The sequence below is a fragment of the Zonotrichia albicollis genome, chromosome 11 (genome assembly GCF_047830755.1).
Source record: "Zonotrichia albicollis isolate bZonAlb1 chromosome 11, bZonAlb1.hap1, whole genome shotgun sequence".
Taxonomy (NCBI): domain Eukaryota; kingdom Metazoa; phylum Chordata; class Aves; order Passeriformes; family Passerellidae; genus Zonotrichia; species Zonotrichia albicollis.
The window spans coordinates 1,250,296-1,268,842 of record NC_133829.1 but is presented as its reverse complement, the minus strand read 5'-3'; the positions used below and the strand labels follow the sequence as shown (position 1 = coordinate 1,268,842).

At 46.7% G+C, this 18,547-nt stretch overlaps 1 protein-coding gene across 2 annotated transcripts in view; it reads left to right on the top strand.

The window, feature by feature from the left end:
• MAP2K5 (mitogen-activated protein kinase kinase 5) overlaps positions 1 to 18,547 on the top strand; it is a 141,891-nt gene that overhangs the window by 99,622 nt on the left and 23,722 nt on the right. For both annotated transcript variants that reach the window (XM_074549101.1, XM_074549100.1), the window contains 2 exons: positions 7,444 to 7,470; positions 7,787 to 7,819. In XM_074549101.1, coding sequence (XP_074405202.1) covers positions 7,444 to 7,470; positions 7,787 to 7,819 — 60 coding nt within the window. The remainder of the gene's footprint in view (positions 1 to 7,443; positions 7,471 to 7,786; positions 7,820 to 18,547) is intronic.

Below are 18,547 nucleotides of genomic sequence, written 5' to 3'. Positions count from 1 at the left end.
AAATTTGAATTTAGTTTATTTTTCCAGAGGTGCTTTCATGTTTGGAAAATGGAGAGATTTTAGAAAATTTTTAAAAGGATCTGTTAGGAATCTGAAATATAAGGAGAAAGATTTTATTTATTTATCTTAATCTTCCTGATATATTTTGAAGTAAATTTAATGTTTAAATAATATAGTCAAGTGCGGAAATGGAGGTAACCAGTAAAATTTTATAATAATTTAATGTAATGATTTTATAGGAAGTTTTATTATTATCTTAGTATGTTTGAACAGTGGATTATGGGCTTGAGATATTGAAATGCTGATGTGTATTTTTAAATTCTAATCCTACGAATTCCAGGCAGTCTGAGGGAGCAGATTTGTTCCAGGATTTCTTCTGTCTTGTGTGGAACACGGTGGGCCTTAAGGTCCCTTCCCACCCAGACCATTCCAGCTTTCCAAGAAATGCTGAAATTCCTGCAGAGGTTTTTTTGCAGATCTGGAAGGGTCTCCTGCATGAGCTGGTGGAATGAGAGATGTCCTGGAGGGCTTGGAAGGGAACTCCTGTCCCAAATCCCATTCCTGCCATGATGCCCATGAAGTGATTGCCTGGATGGGACCTTGAGCCTGGGATTGGAGCTTCCCTGAGGCAGGAAGGCTGCAGGGGGATTTGTGTGCTTGGGGTGGCTCATCAGGAGAAATACTGGATTTACTGGGATTTTATCATCATTGCAGACTGGTCTGGGTTGGAAGGGACCTCTCATTCCATCCCCTGCCATGGGCAGGGACATCTTCACTGCACCAGGGTGCTCCAGCCGGGCCTAGGACACCTCAGGGCTGCAGGGGCAGCACTCACTCAGCAAGGCCCTGCTGGCCTGGTCCCTCCCAGGAGGTGACCAGGGACAGCCCCAGTGCTCTTTGCCCGTTCCCTGGGCAGGGCTGCAGCTGTGGGAGCTCAGAGTGGAGCTGTTCTTCTCAGTCCTCAGCAATTTTGCTGCTCCTCAGGGCTGGGGAGGCCTCATGGGGACGGACACAGCAACCCCAGGGTTTGGGCTGTGCCAGAGGCCCAGCAATGTGTTCCCACAGGAGCGGGGCCGTCATCTCCTCCTCTGTGGGTGGTGGTTGCTCAGCACAGTGAGGAGCCCCAGCCCCAGATGAGGAATGAATAATTTTGAGGTCTAGGTGGGTGTTCCCTCATCTCCAGAGCATCCATTCTTCTGCCAATCCCATGGAAATTTGGGGTTCATTCCTGAGAGTGCAGCACAACCCAGTGACACAGGAGAGGATGGTGGTGCCTCAGCTTGGGTAGAAAACTCCCCTGATGAACCCAAATTTTTATTGCTCTGGGTTGCTCCCCTTCAGCTGTCCCTGGAATTGTGACATCTGCAGTGATCACAGCTGATTTTGCAGCTCGTTCCTCAGAGGAAGATCTGAATTTTTTTAGGTGGTTCAAAGAGTGAGAGACTGCAGCAATCTCCATTTTTACCTGTTCATTTCCAAGCCAGAAGGGACCTGCAGGGGTGTCCTCAGGAGCAGCAGGGACAATCCTGGTGCAAACTCATCTGCTGCTCTTCAACCCTGCTGCTGCTGGAGGCTCTCAGCTCCTCAGATGGTTCCTCTGCTTTGTTCCTGGAGAGGTTTTCACGCTGCAGGATTTGAGGGCAGCTGTGAGTGGAATGGGCACAGAGCTGGATGGGGTGGTGGCTGTGGTGTCCTTGCTCGGTTTCCAGGTTCTTTGGGTCTCCCTGGGTTTCTGACTGGTGGGGTTCTCCTCTGAAGAGCTCCAGCACAGCGAAGCAGAAGGGATCACCTGGGGTGGTTCAGCCTGTCCTTCCTGCACATCCCACCACGGTGTTTGTGGATTTTTGGAGGTTTGGACTTTGTTGGATCCCTCAGAGAATTCCGTGATTTTCTCCTCACTCAGTTGTGCTCATTTCCCCTCTCCCATGGTGTCCAAGAAGTTCTCCTGCTGTTCCTCTCTGTTGTTACTTGGGTGGCACCGAGCAAGATCTGTGTGGAACAAAACCCATTTCTTTGCCTGGTGCCTGTTTGACCATTCTTTGTGTTTGACCATTCTTTGTTCTCCTCACCCACTTTTTGTGGTGCTGGGAACAAGGCCTGCAGACACGTTTGGGGTGATGGTTGGACTCTGTCATCTTGAAGACCTTTTCCAACTTCAGTAATTCCAAAATTTTCAACAGCAATTTGCTAAATTTGGGGTTTTTCCTTGTCCCTGCTCGTGCTGACCAAGGTATTTGTTGTCAGGGTGTTCTGGTCCTGCTCTGGTGTAGAAATTATTGCTGGGAGGAGTTGTTGTGACCACAATCCCTCCAACAGTGTGGAGCTTTCCATGCCCACTTTGTTGAATTGTGTTTCTAAACTCTGGGAAAGAGATTTCTCTGAGAAGTGGCTGCAGTTCAATGGTGGATGAAATAATCTCTTTATATAAATTTGTTTGGAGACCTCGGGGAAAAGCAGCATAATATAATTGTAAGAATATATTTAATATTAAGGTTGTTGTGAATTGTCTTTTTTATTGTGAAATAATTTTCTTCTTTTTTTTTTTTTTTTTTAATGTTTTGTGACAGTGATTGAAGTTTGCCATTTGCAAAATCCCCAGATGGAGATGGGGAAGGGTGTTTAGGATATCAGGAACAAATTAGGGAGGTCATTCTCACTGGTTTGGTGCTTTGACTTCTTGCAGAAGTATCAGCAATTGCAATTTTGCAAGAAATTGTAAAATATATCTGAAGATCATCCTTTAATTCCACAGGAATTGTGGAATGGTGGTGAAGTCCCTGTGGAAACCAGAATATTTAGATATTCCTTTACCTTTTATATCAGGGCAGAGATAAAGCTTTTGTCAGTAGGACACAATGTTAGTTTTTGCTCTTTTGCTCATTTGTGCAGTTGAAAAATAACTTCTGTCTGCTTTTAAAATCCACAGGAAAATAAATGTTGTCGCGTGAAGCCTCCCTTAAAAATCATAACTGTATGATTTGTTGGTGGATGGGTTTTTCTATTAAAAAAGCCACTAAAAGGAGCTTGAAAAGCAGTATATATGTAAAGAGAAAATTTGCTAACTGCTATGGGAAGATCTAACCCTGGGTCACCTGCAAATCTCTCAAACAAGAGCTCCAGGGCAAGTCCTAATTCCAGGGAGTAAAAGCGAAAATTAAAGCTGTAGCTGGCGCCTCCTCCAAGTTACCCGGGGTGGATTCATTTGAGTTTCCGTGATTGTGCTGGTGCCTGCAATGGGAGAGGGATGGGAGAGGTCTCCTCAGCCCCCTCCCGGCCCAGGATCTCCATGGAGACAGAAAAATAACCTGATGGTCTGTCAGAAGTTGCCTTCCATAACCAGAGGCATTCATTAAAAAGGAGATGAAGCAGGAGACAAACTTTGGCATTTTTAACCAACCTTGGGGGGGAAATAAGAAGTGCTTTTTGGAGATGGTGCTTTCTGGAGTGGATTGTCCAGGTTCCACTGGTGTTCTGTGGCCTGAGGAGTACTCTGGTAATGGGACAGATCTATTGATCATTTCCCTGTTCCTGCAAATCATGAGCTGTCACATGCAGTAGGTACATCCACTGAAAATACAAGGCCGGTTCAAAGATACCAAATAGGGAAGCTGTTTCTGCAAGTTCAGACTGTTTCAGTGGCTTTTGGAAAGGTTGGAGGAGCTTGTGGGCAGGAGGTGCTGGTGATGAGCAGGGCAGGGCTCGGAGATGCTGAGGGGGAGTCTTGGTGCTGAGAGGCTGAAAGTGACTTTTCTGAGGGGGAATGATCGTGGAATCTTGGAATGCTTTAGTTGGGAAAGGATCTTAAAGTTCAGCTGGTTCCTCCCCTGCCATGGCAGGGACCCCTTCCACCATCCCTGGGTGCTCCAGCCCTGTCCAGCCTCACCTGGAACATTCCAGGGGCAGCCCCAGCTGCTCTGGGAATTCCATCCCAGCCAGGAATTCCTAATTCCCAATATCCCAATATCCATCCCTGCCCTGTGGCAGTGGGAGCCATTCCCTGTGTGCTGTCCCTCCATCCTTGTCCCCTCTCCAGCTCTCCTGGAGCCCCTTCAGGCCCTGAGCTCTCCCTGAATCCTTCCCTTCTCCAGGGGAACATTCCCAGCTCTCCCAGCCTGGCTCCAGTGGAGCTCCACCCTTGGAGCAGCTCCATGGCCTCCTCTGGGATTGCTGCAGCAGCTCCAGGTCCTTCTGGAGCTGGCTGATCCCAGAGTTGGACACCGGATGTTCTCACAAGGACACCAAATCGTTCCTTGATGCTCTCAAAACCTGTCCCGCTTTTTTTTTCTGCCTTCCTTTCACTCTGGGCTTTTTGCATCACTGCTACCATTTCCCTATTTAAAATTCTTCATGGAGAACATGAAAAAACACAACAATCTCCTCAATCCCCGAGTTTTTTTAGACATCATGAGGGTTAGGAACACCCCCAATTTTCCAACTTTGAGCTGCAGCCGCTGTGCTGGGATCCCTGTAGGTGAACGTGCCTCCAAAACCCCTCATCCTCCAGTATTGCATGAAATCCTGGGGCTTAGGGGAGGGGACAACAACGGGACAGCATTTTCTGAGGAGCCCTTTCAAAGCAGCTGTTAGCACTCAGGAAAGCTGCTGCTCCCCTTTTCCCTGAACTGTGGGCATGAGGAGAAGCCTCGGCCGTAAAGTTGTCGGCGCTCGGCTTTGGTTTATGGTGGCTGAAGCTGCCCCGTGATGGGAGCTGGGAAAAAGGTAAACAACGTGGTTTGAGCAGTGCTTGAAGCTGCCCTGTGATGGGAAAAAGGTAAACAACGTGGTTCTAGCAGTGAAAAATCTGCCTAATATAAACACAGCAAAGTTCAGCCCCGCTCCCGAGTTGAAAAATACGGCTGCAGCCTTGCGGAGGGAAGGGAGGAGCAGAGCGCGGCCTCGCCAGCCATTTATCCAAGGCAGGGAGAAGAGGTAATCCATCTAGCCGGGGAGTCTCGGTGGCATTGCAGAGAGGAGAGCGCAGGAGCTTTATTTAATTGAGAAAATGAATCAATTACAATGATGTTGCATCATCAGATGCGAGGGAAGCGGCGGCGATGTCGTTACAGCGGGTAACAGTGTTAAAAAGTAATTGAGTGTCTTAAGCGTTTTGAATCAATTCCAGGTAGTGGCACAGCCACCTCAATGCAAAATTTATGAAGATGATCTCCAAATAATTTGTTGCCATCAGAATTGTGTAATAAAGGCTGGTAACGACGTGTGTGGGAGCTGGGCCGGGCTCCGCCGGTGTCACGGGGAGAATTCCCTAACACTTGGATTTGTGTTGCTTGATTTTTCATTAGGAGGGCCGAGTGCTTTTATTAGAAATGATATTTTAAATCTTGCTCTGAAATTGGATGTAATCATCCCCGTGTTGGGGCCGCTCCGTGTGACCCCACCTCGATTCCTTTCCGTGACAAGAGCTATTTTTCCAGGAAGGAAATGTGACTGATGATCTGTTTGGCTAAAAACTGTTCCTGTGCTCTAATGTAAAGAAGCTCCAAATCATCCCTATTGAATAAGCTCGGTCTATTTTGTCATTTAACATCTGGAAGTGAAGTAGGGGGGAAAAAAAAAAGGGGGTTTTATAGCCACGGAATATTTCGCTTATTAGCAAAACCAGCAGATTTATTCTGTTGAATTGTAGTAGATGGAGATTGACGATTAAAAAATATAATGAGCTGCTTCTGTCTATTTATTATTGTATTTTCTCCTTGGAAGAACAATTATACCTGGGAACTTCATGTTTGTGTGCTGCTGATACAGTAATAAGAGAGTTGAGGTAACAGCAGCTATTTCCTTGGTGCTGGTCTTCACCCTCCTCTCTGTCCCATTTATTCTGGAAAAGTGTTCCTGGGGAATCCTGAAAGGGGAAAGAGCTCCCAAAGCTGCTGGGAGCCCAAACAATCATCATCCTGGCAGCAGGGAGGGAGAGGATGGAATGGAAGGGGGTTAGAAAAGAACATTTTCACTGAGCATCCTGTTCTGTTTGCATCAGGATTGCGTTGGGTTGCCAACGACTTTGTGTGTGTTGGGGAAAAACAGGTGATTGATTACCCCAGCTATGAGAAATGGGGTGCGTTGGGAAGTGTTGGGGGAGCAGCACCCCAAAATTCAGTGTTTTGCACAAAGTGCCTGCTCTGTGCTTTGGGTGTGTTGGGAAGTGTTGGGAGAGCAGCCCCCCAAAATTCAGTGTTTTACACAAAGTGCCTGCTCTGTGCTTTGGGAAGTGTTGGGGGAGCAGCCCCCCAAAATTCAGTGTTTTACACAAAGTGCCTGCTCTGTGCGTTGGGAAGTGCTGGGGGAGCAGCCCCCCAAAATTCAATGTTTTACACAAAGTGCCTGCTCTGTGCGTTGGGAAGTGTTGGGGGAGCAGCCCCCCAAAATTCAGTGTTTTACACAAAGTGCCTGCTCTGTGCTTTGGGTGTGTTGGGAAGTGTTGGGGGAGCAGCCCCCCAAAATTCAGTGTTTTACACAAAGTGCCTGCTCTGTGCTTTGGGTGCGTTGGGAAGTGCTGGGGGAGCAGCCCCCCAAAATTCAGTGTTTTACACAAAGTGCCTGCTCTGTGCTTTGGGTGCGTTGGGAAGTGTTGGGAGAGCAGCCCCCCAAAATTCAGCGTTTACACAAAATGCCTGCTCTGTGCTTTGTGTTTCATTCTTTGTGTTGGGATCCTGCCTTTGTTTCCTCTTTCCCATCGAGGGGAATGTGGGTCGGGAGATTTTGCAGCTCTTGCAGCAGTGGGAGGATCTGTTACTGCAAACTCTCCCCCAGGTTGTCCAGAAATTCAGAAGGGCTTGGAGAGAAATCTTCCTTTTCAGCTTAAAACAACACAAAGTTCACCAAACTTCCCCATCTCGTAGATGGTGGTGCTCTGCTCAGAGTCCAAGGAAAACTGGATAAAAAACTTGGGGAAAAGTGGAGTGTTAGAGGCTTTCCTGAGCAGCAGTAGATACTTCAACCACATAATTAAAGTTTTCTTCACAAAAAAGGGATTGTGAGCAGAGCCTGGCAGTAATCCAAAATTCTAATTTCTGACTATGATTTAATTTCAATTTTAAATAAATCGGTTTTTAATTTAAAAAGAGTGAGCTTCATAACATTAGCAATGATTGCAACATTAAGCCCAGTGTTCACAATCTAGCAATATAAAACATTATTTATATCTGAATCGTAAACAGCCTTTTGAAATGGATTATGGTTTTTCTTCCTATTCTAATACAACCTGGAGGGTACTAAAAAGTGTTGTGTGAAATTAACATTCTGCTGACTTTCGCCTATAAATGAGAAGCGAGCTATTAACATTTGTGTATTTTCATTATGTAAATTGTGTTAACACATGCCCACAAATTGCCACCAGCGATGCAATAATTTTCTCTCAGTGATCATAATGTGTCCAAGTGAGTCATTTTGATTATGACATGCTAATTACATATTGTCTTTTTTCAGATTCAGAAAAACCAGGGATCTTTAATGGTAAGCTTTATGAGTTCAGAAAAAAATTCACTTTTCTTTTTCCTGATGGCTGCTCCCTCTGCATGCTTGAATGCCTTGTTTTAAACTTAGCAAATTGCATTTTGAAGAAAATGCAAACCTTTAACTGCCTGTATTAGATTAGGTACCATTAGAAATAATAGAACATCCTGAGCATCAATGTTTTGATAAGAGTTTGCTGCCGTTGATTAATCTTGCTATATTTTATTGCATTAATGATTTTTTCTTTCCACTCCACTGTAAAGATATTGCATATAGTCTAATACTTTTTTTTCCCCCTCTCTCCTTGCCATTGCAGCCTCTCCAGTTATTGCAGTGCATTGTTGATGAGGTGAGTCGTCGTCTTATGTGCTTTCACTCCTAAAGTCATTCCTAATGGAGTGGAAAGCTTATATTTTGTTTCCTAATGAAGCACAATGCCCAACATCCTCCCCAGCACAAGTTGCAGCTCGGAGCTCTCACACATGAACTGGCCTGGTCCCGCTCTCTGCTGCTTTTCTGCTCTAAATATTGAGTTTATCCAAGATTTGGGTGTCTCACAGGGCAGGGCTGGGAGCTGTTCCTCTCATGAGCTGGGACAGGGACAACCAAATCTTCAGTGTGAACATGTTTTGATGGGCAAAAAGAGCGTTTTAACAATTAGGGAAAATGAGGGGTAAGCAGGAGAGCACCTGGATGCCATCCAAACATTTTTATTCAACCAGAAGGCCACAGTAAAATACTGGGATGCAGGGGATGCAGGTGTGAGCAGGAGACTGGATTTCAGTGGCACAACATCACATTTCTGGCGTGGAACACTCCTTGCATCTCCCACATCCCTCCCCAGCTGAGCTGGAGCTGGAGCCCAACTCTGAACAATATTCCTGAACAATATTCCAAAAATATTCCATAAGCCTTGGAAAAGTGGGGTTGTTTCCTCCCTGAGAAAAGCAGCTCCAAGCCAAGAGACTGAAATCTCTTTAATAACTGTATCACCACTTGGGTCCTTTATAAAAGGCTGCAAATGGTGTGCTGTCAGAAAACAGGAGTTGGCTTCATTTTTAAAGTTTATGAGGTGGCAGTGCTGGTTAGGGAGTTGCACCAGGAGAAAAGGAGACACCACTCTCTGAAGAGCAGGAGGTCATGTCCAGCTCCTCAGGTGAGTTCTGGGTGCTGGTGTGTCCAAAACCTGTGTGAAGCCATCCAGCTGCTTCCAGCCTGTCCCTGTAACTTCTGTTGGGCTTGGGCTGAGCCAGGTCCTCCTTGCTGCCGTCTCCACCTGCCTGGGCTCACTCAGTGAGGGCTTCTGTCCTTCTGGTGGCAATGACTTGGTGGCTGAGCTGAATTTCTCCCTGAAGTGCCGTTTGGGCCCTGAGGGGTGCAATTACGTGAAAATGAGCAAAGATCCTCTGTGTCAAGAGAAGTTTTCCCAGTCTCTCTTTGCCCTGGCTCTTGGTGGAGATCTGGTTCTTTGGGTGCCTTTTAGGGAATTGTGTTTCTTTAACCTCTTCCATCCGTCATTATTCCTCTTACACACACCTTTGGCTGAGGTGTGGGTATTGCAGAGCACCAGAGGTGCCATTGCCACCAGCAAAGGCCCTCTCCATCCCCAAGGAGCTCAGTTTAAGGCAATCACGTGCTCTGCTGCTGCACAAATCCCTTTTAAATGGGTGCTGCTGCCTGAGCCTGAGCTCACTGTTCTAAAGCACAGCCCTGAGGAGCTCAGGTTGGAGCAGGTTATTGGATTTGATGATCTCAGAGATCTTTTCCAACCTAAAGGATTCTGTGACCTTCTGGCAGCTTTCACATCTCCTCAGGATCACAACTGCTCCAGTCTTCTCACAAACTCTTCAGCCAGGGAACTTTGTGCAGGCTGTAAACATCTGAGCACCTTCACCAGTATTTTGGCATTTTTTAGATTCTTTTTATGTTCCACAGCAAGTGAAGTCATCATTCAGCATTAATGCTCCTGGTGACAGAGCACAGCTCAGCTGAAAGTTCTTTAAGCTCCACTCGCTTTGGTTTGAACAGACTTGATGTCAGAATGGGAATTTTCAGAATTAGAAATCCTGGTTTTGTAAGACTGGTTATTCTGGGTCAGATTTTCCCCTTGGCTCCGAGGAGGTCTTAAAATTCCCTCAGTCCTTCCCCTGGAGCCAGCTAAAACTTCAGAGCCTGATCCAAGAGAACCTTGAGATGTTTTACAGTGATGAAATGGAGACCTTGATTCTTTCTGGTTTATTTTGGCTTATTGTATTGGTAGTGGTGGGATTTGGTAGAACTTCCACCAAAACTCAGCAGGAATCCAAGTTAATGTTAATTCATAGGATGAATTAGTTCAGCTGCCCAAAGAAGCTGTGGCTGCCCCGTCCCTGGAAGTGTCCAAGGCCAGGTTGGATGGAGCTTGGGGCAGCCTGGGATAGTGGACACTGTGGAATAAAAATTCCTTGGGGATTTTTTAGGTTTTCTGCAGTAGTGGGATTTTTTTGGAGCTGGTTTTAAACTCTTAGTGAAATACATGAAACACAGTGGGTCACTTTGGCAGTTTGAGAAGTGCATTTGTTGGTTTGCTAGGACTTCGGTTGACTCACAGAAAGGATGAATAAGGCATCTGAGGAGCAGGAGAATTGAACCAAACCAGCCAGGCACGGTGGCTCCTCTGAAATCACAGCAAACCGTGCCTGATGGCTTGTGTTGAGAAATGATCTTCTGGGGCTGCTAATGGCATCGGGGCTGGGATTATTTTTTAATGGCAGAATTAGTGAGGAGCATTGTGTGGATGGGATCAATGTGCCTGCCAGAACCTTTATTTTTTACCATGTGGTGCCTCAGAGTGAGCTCTGATCCAGCTCCAAATGAGCCACGCTGGTTTGAGCACCAATCCTAATTGGAGCAGCATCTCCCACCATGACAGGATCCCTGCTCCTGGCCCAGAGGTGGGATGGGATGGGCTGGCTGTTCTGGAGTTCCTCCTGCCACAGCCAGCAGTAAAGGCAGGCTGCTGGGGTTTGGGATGCTGGATATCCCAGCACAGGGCTGAGTTTGTCTCCAGCTCCAGGAAATGTGACATGGATGATTCCCATTGGGAAGGACACTCCTTGCTGGCTCTGTGAGCCTTTCCAGAGCCTCCACATGAGGGATGGAGAGGGGCTGGAAGCAGGAGCCTGCCTGGGAAGGTGTCCTGGATGTGGCCCTGTTGTTCATGGGGGCACAGCCAAAAATCCTGCCGTGGAAGGGGATTGTGCTTCCAGAGCGATAGCTGCAGTTTCAAACCATTCCTGAAAGTTTTTGTTGTTGGAATCTGTTCCAGATACACAGAAAGAGCAGAACTGGGAATTAGAAATGCAAACCCCAGAGGCCCAGGAGCAGCTGAGGGAGCCTGGAGAGAAGGAGGCTCAGGGGGGCCCTTGTGGCTCTGCACGAGTCCCGAGGGAACAGGGACAGGAGGAGAGGGAACGGCCTCAGGCTGGGCCAGGAGAGGTTTTGTTTGCATATCGGGAAAATTTTCTTTGTGGAAAAGGTTGTTGTCACAGAGAAAAAATGTGGGCCTTTGTTGGGGCCAAGCCATTTGTCAGTGAGGGGAGACTCAGACACTCAATATGAGTGATAAGCAAATTCCGTTTATTGAAGAGAGCATCAGACACTTATACAGCAAGTAATAAGCTTATGAATATTCTGTAAGCTAAGCAATCTATTGGTTAAACTATACCATCAACTCTTCCTCATTCCTTAGGGGGGTTACATGTCTCTTTTCTCATGCCTCTTTCACTGTTTGTTATCCTACCACAGCTAGGCCCAAGGACACTGTTATCTTGCAGGTGCCGGACTTGGAATTAGCCATGGTTTTGTACTTTTCCATTTTCTAGCAGCTAAATTCCCAACAGGTTGTGAAGCATTGGAGCACAGGGCAGTGGTGGAGTCACCATCCCTGGAAATGTTCAAAAATGTGGATGTGGCACCTGGGGACAAGGTTCAGTGCTGGGTTGGCAGCTGGACTCAGTGACCCTGAAGGTCTTTTCCAACTTTGAATTTCCATGATTCTGGTTGCAGATTGGGTACAAAGATCCCAAAAGCCCAAACCCAGGAGCTTTGTGGTTTTCAGCATTTCAGCTTCCCATCCTTTGGATCCCATGGCTTTGGTGGTGTCTGCTCTGCATGTGGAGAAGGTTGGACAGGCAGAAAGCTGAAAGACATCCTGTAGGGTGCTTTAAATATTCCTTAAGCTCTGCAGGGCTGTTTTGTGTAACCTTTATGTAGTTGGAGTGTCCCTTCTAGGAAGGCAATTCCTGCCAGCCCCTGGAGCACTTTGGGCTCCAGCTCTGTAGTTAAACATCAGCTCTGCTTTCCGACCTTTTCTTCTTCCTCACCTGAGAGAAATTAATGTTGGTTTCAAATGTGCCGTGGTTTGTCTCACTGTAATTGTGATTTAAGTGTTGTTTTTGCTTTATTTGTTTTTAATTGTATTGGATGAGGGAGGGAAAGAACTGGATTTTGGCAGTTTTAAGTGATTGTGTGATTCCAGTTCCATCAGAAGCTCGGGGAGGGGAGACTTCCAAGAGCAAATCCTGGTTTGTACACACAGGAGGCAGCATTGCAAAACCTGCCTGGTTGAACAAGCCAGGCAGAAATTGAGAAGAAAAATTAATTAGTTGTCCTCATGAATCCTTACCCTGATAGCTTCATGAGTAAGCAGAGAGAAGATTTCCATGAGTTTCTTGAGCATTTGTGTGAAGTGCCCCCACAGAGATACTTGGTCTCACAAGACTGCAGTTTAATCTAGCTCAAGGACTTTCCAAACTCCACAAATCAAAGACCTCTTTTTTTTTCTTCCTTTTTTTTTGTCTCTTTTTAAATCCTTACTCCAGAAACATTTAAGAGCTGGTGGGGTGTTAACGCTGAGCTGTGAAGCATTTCAGTGTCAATATGTTTTCAGATTTTCCTGTGGAAAAAAATGCACTTGCACTTAATCCATGTTTTCTGTATAGTTGTTCCTATTATCTTTTTTTAAATGGGGTTACATATACCCCTCTACTTATTGGAATAGCCTTAAAAATTCCCAGGATGTTCAGCTTGATCAAATAACATGAGGAGAGTTCCTGAATTCCTTCACCTTAATGAATCCATGCTGCATTTGCTCTTCCTGTAAATGCAGTAAAAAACCTCCACAAGGCTCAGAATTAAACAAGATTTAATTTCTTTTCTGTGGGAATTTTTCTTTAGATTCTCAGGTATTAATTTAAATGTAGGAAACCTGGAAGTTCCTGGAGTTTTGGAGATTTCCATAGGTTATACACACGTGTGTGTGTGTTTACCCAAACCTACAATAATTTGTTTTGTGGATAAGCTGGTTTAAGGAATAGTTTTATGGAGACAGAAAGTGTGACCTTACCAGTGTCTGAGATTCAGAGACTTCTACAGGAACAAGGTAAAACCACAGGTAGGAATTGCTGAATAATTACCTTTAGACCAACCTGAGCAAGAACCTTCCCAGGAGAACAAGCTCATTTAATGGTTCCTAAAACTCAATCTTGTGGATGTCAATGGTCATGCTTGATTATTTGCAGCGGTGTTTTATGAAAAAGCAATAAAAATGCGTCGGGAGGGTGCAGGGGAGGAGAGGGAACAACAAATGGGTTGAGTTTTTTGCCAGGTCCCCTCGGTGTGGCTCTGTGTGTGTCTGGCTGCCCAAAGCTGCCGTGCTCTGCTGCCTGACGGGCGACAGGAGAGGGAGGAATTCCTGGCTTGTTGGAGAGAAAAAGCAATTACACTTGTGGTGGAAGGGAGGATTAACCTGTTTGTGCAGGCCCTGCAGAGGCACAGAGCCTGGCTGATGCCTTTTTGGGACTACCTACAAACAGAGGCCAGGCAAAAGTGAGGGAATAAAAATCAGTGATGTTTATTGAAGGGCCTTCAGGTACATTTAGGACATTCCTGAACCCAAAAATGGACCACAGGTTTTCACGCTTTTATAAGTTTGGTCCATTTGCATATTGGGGTTAATCTCCTGATTGCAGCTTTGGGTAATGAGGGAATTTACCCCAAGTTTTCTCCCCCCAACTCACTTTTGTTTCCATCTCTGGGCCCTGAGGCAGTGAGGTGTCCTTGATTGCCAGGCCTGCAGAGGAATTGTTGTGTCTGCCCAAAAGAGGACAGCAGCAGCTCACACTGTACATGGAGTTTAGAGTTATATATATATACGCTAAAGAATTCCAGGATTATAAATACATGAAAAATATAAAAGCTAAAATCCTAAATTTTTTAAATATAAAAAGCTAAAATTCTTAAATATATATATATATATATATGTAAACTAAAAATCTAAGCCATCATGGCAAGGAGAGAAAGTGCTAAGTGCCATGTCCCACACTCTGGATTATTCCTGCTCCTAATCACTTTTTTCCTCCCTTTCTCTGAGCTCTGAAAAATATCCCCCAGTAGCTACAACCAAACAACCCCAATATCCAGTGGGTTGTTTAACCAGGAGCATTCCACGTTCCCAAGAGAGGAATTCTGCTGTTCCCAGGAATTGGGGGAGCAGCCGGCTGGAAGAGGAGCTGGTCCTTGGGAGGGCTGAGGTTTAGAGGGAGGAAGAGGAGCTGGGAAGGGCTGAGGTTTTGAGGGAGGAAGAGGAGCTGATCCTCAGGAGGGCTGAGGTTTTGAGGGAGGAAGAGGAGCTCGGTAGGGCTGAGGCTTTGAGGGAGGAAGAGGAGCTCGGTAGGGCTGAGGTTTTGAGGGAGGAAGAGGAGCTGGGGAGGGCTGAGGTTTTGAGGAGGAAGAGGAGCTGGGGAGAGCTGAGGCTTTGAGGGAGGAAGAGGAGCTGGTCCTCAGGAGGTTTAAGGTTTTGAGGGAGGAAGAGGAGCTCGGTAGGGCTGAAGTTTTGAGGGAGGAAGAGGAGCTGGTCCTTGGTAGGGCTGAGGTTTTGAGGGAGGAAGAGGAGCTGGGAAGGACTGAGGTTTTGAGGGAGGAAGAGGAGCTGATCCTCAGGAGGGCTGAGGTTTTGAGGGAGGAAGAGGAGCTGGGAAGGGCTGAGATTTTGAGGGAGGAAGAGGAGCTGATCCTCAGGAGGGCTGAGGGTTTTGAGGGAGGAAGAGGAGCTGATCCTCAGGAGGGCTGAGGTTTTGAGGGAGGAAGAGGAGCTCGGTAGGGTTGAGGTTTTGAGGGAGGAAGGGGAGCTCGGTAGGGCTGAGGTTCTGAGGGAGGAAGAGGAGCTCGGTAGGGCTGAGGCTTTGAGGGAGGAAGAGGAGCTGATCCTCAGGAGGGCTGAGGGTTTTGAGGGAGGAAGAGGAGCTCGGTAGGGTTGAGGTTTTGAGGGAGGAAGGGGAGCTCGGTAGGGCTGAGGTTCTGAGGGAGGAAGAGGAGCTCGGTAGGGCTGAGGCTTTGAGGGAGGAAGAGGAGCTGATCCTCAGGAGGGCTGAGGTTTTGAGGGAGGAAGAGGAGCTGGGAAGGGCTGAGATTTTGAGGGAGGAAGAGGAGCTGGTCCTTGGTAGGGCTGAGGTTTTGAGGGAGGAAGAGCAGCTTGGTAGGGCTGAGGCTTTGAGGGAGGAAGAGGAGCTGATCCTCAGGAGGTTTAAGGTTTTGAGGGAGGAAGAGGAGCTGGGAAGGGCTGAGGTTTTGAGGGAGGAAGAGCAGCTCGGTAGGGCTGAGGCTTTGAGGGAGGAAGAGGAGCTGGTCCTTGGTAGGGCTGAGGCTTTGAGGGAGGAAGAGGAGCTCGGGAGGGCTGAGGTTTTGAGGGAGGAAGAGGAGCTGGGGAGGGCTGAGGCTTTGAGGGAGGAAGAGGAGCTGATCCTCAGGAGGGTTGAGGTTTTGAGGGAGGAAGAGGAGCTCGGGAGGGCCGAGGTTTTGAGGGAGGAAGAGGAGCTGGTCCTTGGTAGGGCTGAGGTTTTGAGGGAGGAAGAGGAGCTCGGGAGGGCCGAGGTTTTTTCCTCAGGCTGTTTTGGGGATGAAACAGTGGCCTTTGGGCCTGGCCTCTGCCCAGCTGCAGCTCTGCAGATAAACGAGTTTCCTGTGCGTGCACAGCTTCACACCGAGGCGCCCCCGCGGATCATTTGTCACTTTGGGCCCCTGCTAGTGAGAGAGGAGCAGGAGGTGCAGAGATGTAATCATCCTTCACCTTCCTGCCCGGGGTGCAACCATCCAGGAATTCTTTCAAGTCCAGGCCTCAGAGCCACCTCCAGCCGCCGCTGCTGCCGCCAACTTGTTACTTGTCAGAGATCCCCTGCGTTAGGGCTGCTCAGGCCTTTTGAAGTAGATTGGCTGGAAACGCAGAAATGGATTTTTTTTGTTGTTGTTTTATATAGAGATATTGTTTTAGGAATGCTGTGGAAGAAAGTTGTAAGTGTAAATCAAAAGTCGGGCTTTGATTTTGTTTTTTACATAGACAGTGGGGTTTTTAGGAATGTTGTGGAAGAAAGTTGGTCTGGAAGGAGTAAATCTAATTTGGGAAATGGATTTTATTTATGTATGTATAGATAGATATACATATTATTTTTGTGGAAGAAAGTTGTAAGTGTAAATCAAAAGTCGGGCTTTGATTTTGTTTTTTATACAGAGAGTGGGGGTTTTTTTAGGATTGTTGTGGAAGAAAGTTGGTCTGGAAGGAGTAAATCTGATTTGGGAAATGGATTTTATTTATGTATGTATAGATAGATATACATATTTTTTTTGTGGAAGAAAGTTGTAAGTGTAAATTAAAAGTCGGGCTTTGATTTTGTTTTTTATATAGACAGTGGGGTTTTTAGGAATGTTGTGGAAGAAAGTTGGTCTGGAAGGAGTAAATCTAATTTTGGAAATGGATTTTATTTATATATATATATATATATAGGGTTTTTGGTGTTTGTTGCCAGTCAGAAATGACTCCCAAATTTCATTGACATGAGAGTGTTTCCAAACCAAAATAAGCAGCTCCAAACTGTATCTGTTGAATTTTCTTCTTGAAGTTATCCATGTAAACCTGCAAACTGGACAGGAAAAGGAGGAAGGTGCCTTATCCATGTTTATTTGTGGTTTTGCTGGACATTATTTATTTCCTGAGCCTCAGTAGCATCTGTGCCTAGGGAGAGCAAAAAGAGCAGCAGAAGTTCCAAGGAATCAGTTGGAGGAGTAAGTGAGGATAATGCTGGGATCTGTAATTCAAGCTCATATTGCAAAGGTTCCAAAGGATTGGCTTCTGGACATGCTCTTAGGTGGTTCTTTCTTCCTTTGTTCAGATCTGTGAGGGAAAAAAGGAAGATCCAGGTCCTGATGTTATTGCTGCCGTCAGAAGAGAGGGATTCGGGAGGATTGTTCAGTGCTCTCACTCTCAGGCCTTCATTTAGATAATGTGGCTTCCCCTGACTCCAGGAAGTCAATAAGGTTTATACCAGAGCCCTGGCACTCTATAAATTAAATATTAGGAGCAGTGTTTGAAGTTTAAACCCTCCCTCCTCCTCCAGCTCGGATTTTCTGCCGCTGTGCTTTTGTCTTTCTGCCTGAGCACCTTGCTGACAAGTGCTAATAACAAAATGCCAAGAGAGGGTCCAGTCGGAGTTACCACCCATTAAACATTCTGAACTTGTCCTTTTGCTCATAGATTGTGCATAATTAATAATTAAACGGTTGCAGTTGTAATGGGTTGACCTCCTTGAACTGTTCATTATTCACAAGGCAAAGGCATCACTCAAACTTTTTTCCTCTTGCCCTTCCCTCGCTCGGTGTGCACAGCTGGTTTGGAGAAATCAGAGGCTGCTCTTGTCTTCTCCTGCAGCAGATCCCAGCTGTGGAATTATTCCTTGGATCTTCTCCTGCAGCAGATCCCAGCTGTGGAATTATTCCTGGGATCTCCTGCAGCAGATCCCAGCTGTGGAATTATTCCTTGGATCTCCTGCAGCAGGTCCCAGCTGTGGAATTATTCCTTGGATCTTCTCCTGCAGCAGGTCCCAGCTGTGGAATTATTCCTTGGATCTCCTGCAGCAGCTCCCAGCTGTGGAATTATTCCTTGGATCTTCTCCTGCAGCAGCAGATCCCAGCTGTGGAATTATTCCTTGGATTTTCTCCTGCAGCAGGTCCCAGCTGTGGAATTATTCCTTGGATCTCCTGCAGCAGCTCCCAGCTGTGGAATTATTCCTTGGATCTTCTCCTGCAGCAGCAGATCCCAGCTGTGGAATTATTCCTGGGATCTCCTGCAGCAGATCCCAGCTGTGGAATTATTCCTGGGATCTCCTGCAGCAGATCCCAGCTGTGGAATTATTCCTTGGATCTCCTGCAGCAGATCCCAGCTGTGGAATTATTCCTGGGATCTCCTGCAGCAGATCCCAGCTGTGGAATTATTCCTGGGATCTTCTCCTGCAGCAGATCCCAGCTGTGGAATTATTCCTTGGATCTCCTGCAGCAGATCCCAGCTGTGGAATTATTCCTGGGATCTTCTCCTGCAGCAGATCCCAGCTGTGGAATTATTCCTTGGATCTTCTCCTTCAGCAGATCCCAGCTGTGGAATTATTCCTGGGATCTTCTCCTGCAGCAGATCCCAGCTGTGGAATTATTCCTTGGATCTCCTGCAGCAGATCCCAGCTGTGGAATTATTCCTTGGATCTCCTGCAGCAGATCCCAGCTGTGGAATTATTCTTTGGATCTCCTGCAGCAGGTCCCAGCTGTGGAATTATTCCTGGGATCTTCTCCTGCAGCAGATCCCAGCTGTGGAATTATTCCTTGGATTTTCTGCAGCAGATCCCAGCTGTGGAATTATTCCTTGGATTTTCTGCAGCAGGTCCCAGCTGTGGAATTATTCCTTTTATCTCCTGCAGCAGATCCCAGCTGTGGAATTATTCCTTTTATCTCCTGCAGCAGATCCCAGCTGTGGAATTATTCCTTGGATCTCCTGCAGCAGATCCCAGCTGTGGAATTATTCCTTGGATCTCCTTCAGCAGGTCCCAGCTGTGGAATTATTCCTTGGATCTTCTCCTGCAGCAGGTCCCAGCTGTGGAATTATTCCTTGGATCTCCTGCAGCAGATCCCAGCTGTGGAATTATTCCTGGGATTTTCTCCTGCAGCAGATCCCAGCTGTGGAATTATTCCTTGGATCTCCTTCAGCAGATCCCAGCTGAGG